Below are 12695 nucleotides of genomic sequence, written 5' to 3'. Positions count from 1 at the left end.
CCATAACTTCTGGAGTAAGAATGGTAGAAAAGACCCAAAAATGTAACACCCAACACCTACTGATTCAGACGCAAGAGTGCTACCATTTGTTAAAAGTTCTGAATGTAAGGTTTTAATACATTTACTTGCAAACTCAAAGTTTTAAATTGACTACGATGTTTGAAGAAACTCTTCATTTTGTTTTGTTTCAGAAACACCCTGGACTAGAGAAAGACTGAAAAATGTCAGCTGGTGTGGAAAAGGCTTGTCATCAATGTATATCAAAAATTGCCAGCAATGGTAAGCAACACTGTTAAAATTGTTAACTTTATCTTTCTGTTCATTGCACGAACTAAAAAAAAACCTCTTGCAGATAATGATGATACTATACATTTCTTAAAAGTATCATAATTACAGCTCAATTTCAGGAGTGCTTGGCATTTTGACAGTCCATTGTTAGAGTTGTTCAGATTTCTAGCACTGGGTGCAGAAGACTGTATTTAATAGAAGGAGTGCACTAAACAGAATAAATGCCACTGTCAGAAGACCTTTCAGGATCCTCAATAACTACTAATAGATTTGGATGCAGAAGATGAAATGGGCCTGGATTTTATTCTGGCGACAGGGGTCTCGATGTCCAGAATAAGTGACACCAAGAACCCTGCATCGCCTCTTCTGTGGGAGGCCTGCCGAGTCTAATGCCAATTAAGCACTGAAGTGGACAGTGGCGGGCTTTCCACGGGACCAAGGACCCCAGTGACAGAAGTCATGCCCTTGGAGAGCTGCCGGCCAATAAGAGGCTGGCAGCTCTTTCACTGAGCGGCACCACTGCGGAGGTAGTGGCTGCTGTCAGTGGAGCACCTACCCAAGGCCTAGGAACAGCACTGGACCCAGGCCACAAGTAGGTCAGGGCAGGAGGGGTCTTGCAGGGTGGGGGTCACAGGAGAGGGGGGGTGTAGCGGGGGCTCTGTAGCAAGGGCAGGGGGGTGGTTCTCAGTGAGATCCCCCTTTCCCGATGCCGGGTCCCTAGTTCAGGCATTAAGTATCTTTTAATGAGGGATCCCCCCCCCCCCCCTTCTCCCCAGGTGCCAGGAAGCAGCCCGAACGGTTTTTCATACTGTGCTTCCTGTACGGTGACAGGGCCGCCCACCACGGATAATTGTGGTGGCGGCGGGATGAGGCCCTTAATTGGGCATTAAGTGCCTCAATTGCCGATGGGATGGAAAGGCTATTCACTGGCCTTCGCGCCCTGGACTTAATTTTGGTGGAGGCGGGAATGTTGCTGGGTGCATCTTGCCACCATCCCACCCGATTTTATGCTCTCCCCGCCTCCAAACCTGTCACGGAAAAGAGCATAAAATTCCCCCCATAGGTTCAGTGGTGATTGGCAGTGTGAAGAGCAGCACTAATTTTCATCTGTATATATGGGCACTAGGAGTAATTTTGAGTTCATGCTGGCAGTGGACATGACTCTCCACTGGCAGCATAAACTTGGATAATTGGCCCTAATGGTTCCAAAGTATTGATGACCGCACAATGTGGCATGTATGATACTGTAGGCCCATAGAAAGTTGATTAGAAGAACGTAGATCCACTCCCCTTTTGACAGCTTCCAATAGGCCTAAGGAAAGCAGAGGCAAAAGACAACATTGATCAATTGTAAATGACTGTTGCTTCCGTTTAACAACTCTGAAAAAATTGGAGTCAGGGCCTGGGGAAATTGATGCCTAACCAGACCAGCAAATCACATATGCTCACGACATGAAACACTTTTATGTCATAATTCAAGCATACTGACTGGTTAAACCAGTTTAGTATGCTTACCAGACCAATATAGAGTATTTGTAGCTCTGGTGGCAGATTAGAAGAGGCACAATAAAGTGAGTCTTTATTGCTGTCAGTGATTTGCAACTGTGTGAGACCCATGTGTTGGACATTATCCTCACTGCAATAAAATAAAAGCTCCTTACAGTAAATTGAACACCTCAATTCATCAGTGCTCTAGATCATCAGCAAATGAATCCTATGGCTTAATAGCCACTTGATCACCATGGAAATCAAATGAATGAACAAACAGAAAATTTGTCAATTTCTCCCTTTATACTACTGAAAGTAGCATGAAATACAAAAGCGAGGGGTCTCTTGAGAAGTATGAACCTGTTTGGTTTTGTTCAAGCAGACACGTTATATAGAGAATAAAAATAAATGGCTGAAAAGGAATGTCCAACTGCCCTTTCAGACAGGGAGAGCTATATTGCAATTTCAAACATCAAAATTGTGCCTAATGTTTATATCCTGAAAAATATGAATCAGCCTGATTGAGATTGATTTCTATTCCAAATTTCTATTCTAAGCTTATCTCTAGTTTTGTTTTATGAAACTCTTTTCTTAAGGGCAATTTTAACCCTACCCACCTGGGGCAAACTGGGCAGGCAGGCAGTTAAAAATGGTCAGGTGACATACCCCCAATGCCTCACACTGATTCTGCTGTCTTCTATTTTAACCTGTTCTTCTGAGCAGGTGGCAAGGACACCTGTCTGAAGCGAACATGGTCTTGCATTAAATATGCAGATCAGGGTCCAATGATGATGAAGAATTTAGACCATTTGGAGTTTATGGAGGATGGGGAAAGGGAAGCCAATAAGTAGAGTAAGATGAGTCTAAAAGTGACAAAAGATTGTAAAGAGTGTTAGTGATGAAGGGGCTGAGGTGAGGGTGGAGATGGAAATAAGTGGTCTTGGTGATGGATAGGATGGGGAGTTTAAAACTCAGTTCAGACTTTATTTATTTATTTAGAGATACAGCACTGAAACAGGCCCTTCGGCCCACCGAGTCTGTGCCGACCAACAACCACCCATTTTTATACTAACCCTACAGTAATCCCATATTCCCTACCACCTACCTACACTAGGGGCAATTTACAACAGCCAATTTACCTATCACCTGCAAGTCTTTGGCGGTGGGAGGAAATCAGAGCACCCAGTGAAAACCCACGCAGTCACAGGGAGAACTTGCAAACTCCGCGCAGGCAGTACCCAGAATCGAACCCGGGTCCCTGGAGCTGTGAGGCTGCAGTGCTAACCACTGTGCCACTTGAGCAGGAATCCAAGATTACACCCTGACTGAGGGGCCAGGGAGGGGGTGAAGGCAATGAAAAGGGAGCAGAAGCTGATGGCTTCTGTCTTCCTAATGTTTAGCTATAGGATGTTGTAACTAATCCAGAGTTTGAGTCTGACAGCATGGAGGAGGTCGAGAGGTTGAGAGAAGTGATGGGGAGGTAGAGCTCACGATCATCTGTGTTGATATCAAAGCTGCCCCTCTGCCTGCAGATGATGTTGCTGAGGAGCAACATGTGAACAAGGAAGAGGAGGGATAAAAGGATAAATCTTTGGGGGATGGTGTGGGCAGGGAAGAGAAACCATTGCTAGACATGCACTGGCTGGATTCAGATGGGTAGAAGTGGAATGCAAGGGTTGACCATGGATTACTGAGGAGAGGAGTATTGAAGACTGGAAAGGTCATGGAGTTTGTTAGAAAGAGGCTGTGTGTCATTGAAATTTTAGGAACATTTTGTGATCCTGGTGAATGATAATACAGCAAAACACAAGTGATTATATTAGATATTCATTTTTGCAAATCGGAAACTTCAAATCTAGAAGACTATTTATTCTGGGCCTGCAGTGTAAACTTAGAGACTGGTTGATAGCTAGACAAATCCCATGGATGTTTTCCTTAGCAAATTCTCTACTGATTGAAACCAGCATCACTCTGTAAGAATATGCTCAATGGCTTTCATTTCCCCACAGTGGCGCAGTGGTTAGCACTGCAGCCTCACAGCTCCAGTGACCCGGGTTCAATTCTGGGTACTGCCTGTGTGGAGTTTGCAAGTTCTTCCTGTGTCTGCGTGGGTTTCCTCTGGGTGCTCCGGTTTCCTCCCACATGCCAAAGACTTGCAGGTTGATAGGTAAATTGGCCATTAGAAATTGCCCCTAGTATTGGTAGGGGAATATAGGGACAGGTGGGGATGTAGTAGGGATATGGAATTAGTGTAAGATTAGTATAAATGGGTGGTTGATGGTCGGCACAGACTCGGTGGGCCGAAGGGCCTGTTTCAGTGCTGTATCTCTAAAACTAAAAAACTAAATTAGATAGTTCAGCACTGCAGTATACATTGCATCGTCCCCCTGGGACTCAATATGAAAGTTCCAAATGTTGTCAATGGCATTTGAGGATCCTAATTGGTTGACAGGAACTCCGTAAAAGAAAATTCCCCTTCTTATTAGTGTATTGCCATTTGTATTATCAACCACCCAACAAACACACAAAGTGGAATTACTAATATAAAGAGGCATAGCCAGGTGTACAGAACTGCTTACTTTTATGCAGGATATAAGGTGTCAATTCTGAACATTTCCACACAAATATTCACTTGAGGAGGTACATGTGTTGATATCGCTGTGAACCTATTGGGTGTCTAATGCACAGATTGTAGATGTTAGGCCCATCACCATATGAAGTTCCATATATGCACCAATGTAGTCGACTTTTGGGTGGGGTTGTTGCAGATGTGGACCATCACTTCCAGGGTATATGAGGAAAGACCAGGTTATAAAATGGTATTTTAAAAGATCAGTTCCTTGGGCCCTGGAATAGCCATCAATTTGATGGCTTAGAGAATTCTCACTGTGTATTGAGAACAATTTAATTGTTGCAGTAATGAATCAAATATGGAAAACTTCAGGTTAACATGTAATTTTCAAATATTTCATTAGTAGATTTGATGAGAGATGTTTGATAGTTTTTGGAAAACTTAGGCATTCCTTGAAAAAAATTAGGATTTGTGGAATTCCTTGGCTTATTGAATTCATACCTGTGGTGTGTTGTTACAGATTAGAAGCATGTTTGATCATGTGTCCTACATTGTGTGGAGGTTGTGCATGGTTGAATTATGTGAGCTTGAATTCTTTTTATATTTTCCCCTGGTGGGGCTCAGTAAAGCCTGAGTATAATTCCAGTCTATTACTACATGGACTGAACATTAAAGGAGGTGTCACCTGAGCGGTATACAGTTCTATTTAAGCTGCAGTATGACTCTTTGGGCAGGATTTTTATTTAAATGAGAGGGTGGGAAGGGGGGCTGGTGGTTACTGAAACAAATGTCACTTAAACCCACCGCTTGGGTTGGCGTGCCACTTTCCCAATGGAAAACAGTCATGCACAAAGTTTAAAAGGCTCCACCGAGAGCCGGAAGAGCCTACCTACCCAAGATGGCAAAATGGCCAGTTAAGCCACTTAATGGTCTTGTTGTCAGCTTGTTAAGGGCCAGTTTTGAATTTTATTTTGGAGGCATGGGATCCATGCTGGGTCTGAACCACGACAGGGTGGAGGAGAAGGAGGCACAAACCAAAGTGAGGAGCCAGGCAGGATGACGGAACAGCAGCAAGAGGCTCCATTAAAGAGGGAAGGCTCAGAAAAGGCCCTCATTCATCGGCAACCAGTTGTACAGAGTCAAGAGAATTAAGCTATTCCGAAATCGAATTGGCTCGCGATAAGGAGCACCAGAGGTCAGGGACGAGGGGCAGGAAGGCAACAAGGGCAGAGGGTCTACTGCCAAAGGAGAAGCCACCTGCACATGTTGGTGCATCAGTGCTGCAGAAGGCTGCGCCTGTCCAGCCAGATGGTTGTTGTCTTGTGTGCCCTCATTGAGGGTCATCTGTGGTTTCGCAGGAATCATCACCATGGCCTTCCCGTGGCTGTAGAAGTCACAGAGACCTTGCACATTTTTGCAACCGGTTCTTTCCAAGAAGCGGCAGCAGACATTGTGATATCTCGCAGGCAGCAGCACATCATTGCATCACGGAGATAATTGATACTCTGTTTGAGAAGGCAGGGGATCACATTGAATTCCAGGTAGATAGCGGCACTCAAGCTCAAAGCAGTGGGATTTGCCTCAGTCACCGGATTTCCTCAGGTGTAGGGGATCATCGATTGCACCCATGTGGCTATCAAGGCACCGACTAACCAGCCAGGGAGACTCCTCAACAGCAAGGGATTCCACTTCCTAAACGTTCAACTGGTATGTGATCACAGCAGGCACTTTGTGCAGGTGTGTGCATGCTATCCTGGAAGCTGCCATGATGCCTTGATCCTCTGGCAATCACAGGTGTTTCAGCTCTTCATGGAGCAATTGGAACTCCATGGATGGCTGTTAGCGGATAAAGCTTATGCCTTGAAGAGATGGTTGATGGCACCGGTGTGTTACTTTGCCACGGAGGCTGAGAGACACTACAGCCAATGCCACCTGAGAACAAGAGTTATCACTGAGCAGGCCATCGGCCTCCTGAAGATGAGGTTCAGGTGCCTTGACCGGTCGGGTGGCTCCCACCAGTACACTCTCTCAAGGGTTTTGTGCATTGCGGTGCTCACTGTGGACTTCATAATGTAGCCCTCCAGAGAGGTGAGGACCTTGAAGAGGGAGAAGTGCTGGAGCAGCACAGATCCTCGGAGGAGGAAGAGGTTGAGGAAGAGGATGAGGAGGCTGAAGGACAACTGGAGAGTGGTCCCAGTGCTTTTCAGGGATGTTGCCGTGGTAGACTCAGGAAGTGCAGTGTTTATCAGGATGGCAGGGACACTAGGGCCACTCTGAGAGACACCTTTCACCTGAGTGTGACTCAGTCTGCAGGACATTTGGAGAGGAGATTCTCCTTCATCTGAGTGAGAGAAAGCATCCGTTGAGAACAAAAGTCAGCAACTTTCCAATGGCACAAATGCTGCAAGGCTCCAGAGTCTCCCCCAACACACTCCTTCGCTTTGCTAACCCTCACTTCCCATTCTCCTGTGTCTCGCCATGATGAAATGGAAACACACAAGTCTGCCTTATTGCAACAACATGTCCAGTACTTTATCTCGTAACAGTTTAATATTATTTAAAACAGAAACATCCTAGTGATCCACAAAGTGACATTACTGACACAGTGGCCTGCAATCATGGCCACTCCTACAAGTTGCTCCCCCTGTGGCTGAGGATAAGATAGTGGCAGACTGCTCGTGAGTCCTGTCTGGGCCTGAAATACCAGTGGTGGTTGGCTTTGTCGTGGAGCTGCTTCTTCCATCAGAGGGGCCATGGAGGCAGATGATGACAGAGCCCTGTGAAGGGTAACCCCCTCATTACCATCTGTCACCATCTCAACCCTTTCATCACACCCTTGATCGCTAGAGGGAAACACCAGGTGGGGCGCAGCTGGCATCCACTCTTTTTTTTTACGCTAGTCAAGGCTACAGACATGCATTTCGTGTATGTTAGCATGCTTCTACCACATCTACTCTGACTGATGCTCTGCATGAGATTGGCTGTTCTTCCATGAGGTTGGCCGCTCAAAGCACTCATTGTGGAGCAAATGAGATGAATGAACTCCTCCATTCTCATCTGTGATTCCGCAGTGCCTCAGATAACTCTGACATGTGGACACACATCTCAGATTGATTCTCCAGGTAGAGCCACCTGTTTCATGACTCCTGAGGTTCTAAATCTCCACCCTGCTGAGCAGGGCTGCATCTGTCCTCCATCCTCCAAGGGGTACTGGCCATAGCTGGCTCTGCCTCCCCATTGTACAATGCAATTTTCAAACACTACAGCTCCGAGGTGCTTTCCTCCTCTGACTCCTCCAGAACAGGTTGTGTCTTGACTCCGTCCTCCTGTGGGAGACATAATGGATGGTGATCATGAGAAATTGGCACAATCAACAGTTGTTTCAGCTGAATGAAACAATGAGATGACAGTTTATGCATCGACAGCTCCTTGCACAGGAAGGTTTGCTATGCATCTCCTGGACCTGGAGATGTTGAGATCCTTTCACCCTATCTGTGTTTGACTCCAGTTTCTGTCTGCAACATCACGGTGACTTACCACTCTAGCCATATCAAGGGGCAGCTCCTCAAAATGTGTTAGTGACGTGAACTGGGGGTCTCCACCATCCAAGTGTGCCCTCTCACTCTCCCTGGCATGGTTTTCCTATTTGGCCTGGCAAAGTGAAGAAATATGCCTTTAGGACAATGCATCTCTCCCTCACCACTTGTGGCTTTTCGTTCACATAAGATTTGCAGATTTCCTGTAGCCCATTGTCCATCAGAGCTCAGATAATGAATTATGCTAGTGGATCATCAATACTGCTCAGCACACATCTCTACTATGACCAGGAGAACTCTAAAGCCCTCAGGATGCCCCTCTCTTTTGCACTCTCGTGACTGCTGACCAGGAGGCATGCCATCTGGGTCTATCTTTGGACTCACCTCGCCAGACCTAAAGCAGGTCATTGAAACATTTCCTGCACTGGACCCAGTTCCTCCTCACCACTCTTCTGCTGCTGACCTCATGAGCCACCTTCAGCTATTCCTTCTTGATCAGCTTTGTAGGCTTTCTCGTGCCACTGGCAAGGAACAGGATGCTTCTCCATGCTGTAACTGCCTCCAGCAGCACCTCAAGTGAGGTGTCTTTAAAAAAAAAACTGGCACAGGGGCTGTCCCTGCCTATTGCCCTCTGCTCAGTCTCAGCCTCCATCCTTGAGATGAATGGTCACCACAACAATGGCTGTTGTGCACCCTTTAAATCGGGCCTGCTAACTGAGTAGTAGCAAATGCAACTCTGGGCTAATTAACTGCTTTGCAAATTAAAATTGCAATGCATGTGCGTTGCTGATGAGGTGAGGAGTCGGAACCCGGAAGTTAATTCAACGTTGGGGTCCCGACCCTGGAATGGAAATCCTGCTCTTTGTACTTACCGACATGGTTATTCACACCGTGAGATGATGATGAATAATTTAAGGGATGGGATCAGCTACAATAAAACAGTGGATGAGAAAAAGAGAAGGGAATGAGAGAGGCGGTTTTGCTCCTCTTGCACATGGTTAAAGTATTTGTAACTTTTAGTTTTGGTTAACCATGTTCAAAAGTTACTTAAAATCCAGTGGTTTGAATATAAAATCCAAATTTTCCAATCATGTGTTAGAACAAACTGGGAGCTGGCACAATTTGGAGGAACTGTGCATATATTTAACTTTGCTGCCTGTGCTTCTCCTAATCAGCTATCATTGCTTCCTCTGTTCTGGTTAATAAAGCATTTCAGACTCGCAGTCCCTGGGCAGGTTTGCCCAAATTACACATTATAAATTTCAATTAATGCATATTAGAATCACAAGTGGTGCCAAGCTGGCCTATTACTTTGGTGACCCTGTTTGTTTATTGGAAATGATGCAGAGTTTACTGCTGTTCATATCCTGCACATATTATTTCCAGTTTGTTGAAAACAGAATTTGACATCTTTATCTGTTTATGTGCACAGCTTGCTTTATCTTTGGGCTACTTGCCTTCCTTGCACTGCCGCTGTCAATGGCTTTTGTGGGTGAGAACCTTTTTTACATATAAAATATTGTTTTGGAATATATATATATTTTAGCAAAGTTGACTGTTGTATTATTGGTGTAAGTTGTATTCTTAAATGAGTAGCAAATTTTAGTGTAATTAATTTATTAGTATTTTAATAGAAAGTTACTGCTTAATTGATGTAAAGTGCTAGTAATACAAAACTGCTGTTATTTCATCTCAGTTTATCGCCTGAACAGTCTATATGTTTGTCAGAGTTGCTATTTCTTGTTTTTTGAGTAAATGTAATGGGATGTGTTTTCACCTCAGTTAAATGATGATGAGACGGTGTCTAGGTGCATATCTTTATTGCAGAACCACCTCACACAAACTCAGCTGAACAGCTCATCAGTGACATTAAAAAATGAATGACATCTGCTTCAAAGGCAATATTTTTTATTGGTATTTTGGGGCTACTGCAGTCTTCTGGGGTGCCAGTAGTAAGCACTATTTTAGAAAGGTCTGTGGCCTTTTGAAGAGGCGGTGGCATACTGGTATTGTCACTGGACTAGTAACCCAGAGACCTAGGTATTGCTTTGGGGACATGTGTTCGAATCCCACCACAGCAGAAGGTGGAATTTGAATTCAATTAATAAATCTGGAATTTAAAGCTAGTCTAAAGATGGCCATGAAACCATTGTCGATTGTTGTAAAAACCCATCTGATTCATTAATGTCCTTTAGGGAAGAAATCTGCTGTCCTTACCTGGCCTACATGTGACTCCAGATCCACACCAATGTGGTTGACTCTTACATGCCCTCGAAATGGCCTAGCAAGCCACTCAGTTCAAGGGCAATTAGGGATGGGCAATAAATGCTGGCCTGGCCTGCGATGCCCACATCCCATGGAAGAATTTTAAAAAAACACCATCTCATTTAATTGTACATTGCTGATGTTGAAGTCACGGTTACTGCTGATGACAGCAATTTAGCTCTTTAGTATCTGGAGCTTTGGCCCTTATGTTTTAAGAAGTCAGCATAAGTGAAGCAGAACAGTTTCTCACACTGAATCTTAGTGGGAAACAGTTTGACAATTTATTTATGGACTTCGAAATTTCAAGGGCTGGATTTCCTCCACCTGTTTTAGGCATAGCTGAGGTGACCAATGAAGGAAAATCAGGGAGTTGAAAACCAACATCAGGTCTCTGGACCAAAAATATACGGGTGCATTTCTCACATGTCCCATTTTGGTGGACACCTTCAGCCCCTGACCCTCTGCCCTGCCACATGTAAATGATGTTCAGTGGCTGGGATTTTCTGCACAACCACATTTCTCTCACTTACCATCCTCTAGCCACCAACAATAGAGAATACCTGAGAGGAAGAGGCATTGAGGTCTGCTTGTGGTGGTCCAGAGATGATCCATACCTGTTGGACATAGGGACCTGTAGAATTATTTAAAGTTGCTTTGAATTATTTTTGATTGTAATTTTTTGTAAATTCTTTTTAAGCTTTCCTTAAAGTTTGTAAACTTTCTTGATATTACTTTCAATTAAATTTTTTTTTAATGTATTTTAAATTTATTTTTAAGCTTTAAAGATCTAGACATGGCCTAGGAACCAATGGGGTGTCCCTTAGGATCCTCTATTTCTCTGCTTAGAGGATGATGTAGTGGAGGATGAGAAGGCCCATAGCAGGGATGTAAAATTGAACTACATAAAATTACATACATTTTACAGCACAGAAACAGGCCATTCACCCCAGTTGCTCTATGCTGATGTTTATACACCACTCTAATTACCTCTTCTTCCCATCTTAATGGCCTCTTTCCTGCCACCATTTCACTCTATACCCTTCTCCCTCATGTATGCATCAAACTTCCCCTTAAAGCCCCAGTGCTATGCTTTAACCATTGCATATGGCAGCAAGTTCCACATTCTCATCGCTCCCTCGGTAAAGGGATCCCTCTTAAATTCTTTAATTGATCTGTTAGTGACTATCTTATACTTATGCCTCCTCGTTCTGGACTCAGCCACTAATGGAGCCAGTTTCTCCAAGTCCACCATATCAAACACCTTCATAATTTCAAAGACTTCTATCAAATCTTGTCATAGTCTTCACTTTTCTAGGGAAAAGACCCCCATTCTGCTCAATCTTTCCTGATAGTTGCACTCTCTCGATTCTGGCAACATTCTTGTAAATCCTTTTCAGCACCTGCTCCAGTATTCTCTTTGTAGTTTTGTTTTAGTTATTCATTCTTGGGATGCAGATGTCACTGACATTTGTGGCCTAGCCCTGGTTACCATGAAAAAGTGGTGATATAACTGAATGGCTTGCTAGACTACTTCAGAAGGCAGTTAAGAGTCAGTGACATTGATGTGAGACTAGTCATATATAGGCCAAGCCAGCTAAGGATGGCAGATTTCCTTCTCTAAGGGATAATAACAAACTAATTGGTTTTTTACAGCAATCTGACAACTTCATTATACCATCATGTTTGTTGTTCCTGGCGCCCAGCATTGCTAATATGCAAATGACAGATGATGCCGTCCCATCAGTTGCATCCTATTATAATGCTCCTACCCATATTTGACCCAAGATATTATGTACTTTATTTATTTATTTAGAGATACAGCACTGAAACAGGCCTTTCGGCCCACCGAGTCTGTGCCGACCAACAACCACCCATTTATACTAATCCTACATTAACCCCATATTCCCTACCATGTCCACACTTGTTGTCTCTTCAGGCAGAAAACCCTGGAAGTAGTGTTAGGTGGCATGAAAATGGTGAGATTTTAGTTCCCCAGTCTGTCCAAGTTTCACCAGTTCCGTGTCTTTTCCCACCAATTTTAGAATATTTTTGAGTTTGTTATTCAACTTTTTATCTTATATTAATTTTGTTTTGTAAATATGATTTTACTTTTCTCTGTCATGCTACCTAGGTATCTGTTAACATTAGTCATAGTTTGGAAGCTCAGCACTTTCAACATATGGAGTAAAAATCTCACTGGTAACTCCCCATCGTGACATTTTAACTACTGTTGTGAAAATTTGTAGCAAAATCATTCAGAACAAATTCAAGATTTTGCGAGAAACAATGAACACTCATTTCTTATGTTGGCACATATAGCAAACAGCAAAATTCTCATTTTGTGGTTTCTACCTGTTCACTTGTATACAAATCTTTGTTCATGTACAATTGCTTATTTTAGGAATGAAGTTCCTGGATAGTTGCCCTATTCAGCCATCGATTCCATTGTATTTGCTGGTTGGAGGAATAATCGGCAGTTTGAAGGTAAAAAGTATCACTATAAGTACTAAGTATTATAAAACTAAGTACTATAAATTATAAAACCA

At 43.7% G+C, this 12695-nt stretch overlaps 1 protein-coding gene across 2 annotated transcripts in view; it reads left to right on the top strand.

Moving 5' to 3' along the window:
- Window positions 1-207: 207 nt before the first annotated feature.
- LOC137370934 (transmembrane protein 272-like) overlaps window positions 208-12695 on the top strand; it is a 32195-nt gene continuing 19707 nt past the window's right edge. The window contains exons 1-3 of one of the 2 annotated variants that reach the window (XM_068032805.1): window positions 222-279; window positions 9317-9376; window positions 12551-12633. In XM_068032805.1, the coding sequence (XP_067888906.1) occupies window positions 222-279; window positions 9317-9376; window positions 12551-12633 (201 nt within the window). Of the gene's footprint in view, window positions 280-9316; window positions 9377-12550; window positions 12634-12695 lie in introns of both variants that reach the window. The other variant, XM_068032806.1, reaches the window with a different exon arrangement.

Source organism: Heterodontus francisci, chromosome 6, assembly GCF_036365525.1.
Source record: "Heterodontus francisci isolate sHetFra1 chromosome 6, sHetFra1.hap1, whole genome shotgun sequence".
Taxonomy (NCBI): Eukaryota; Metazoa; Chordata; class Chondrichthyes; order Heterodontiformes; family Heterodontidae; genus Heterodontus; species Heterodontus francisci.
Note: the sequence above shows the minus strand (reverse complement) of the source record. Positions and strands in the feature narration are given on the sequence as shown.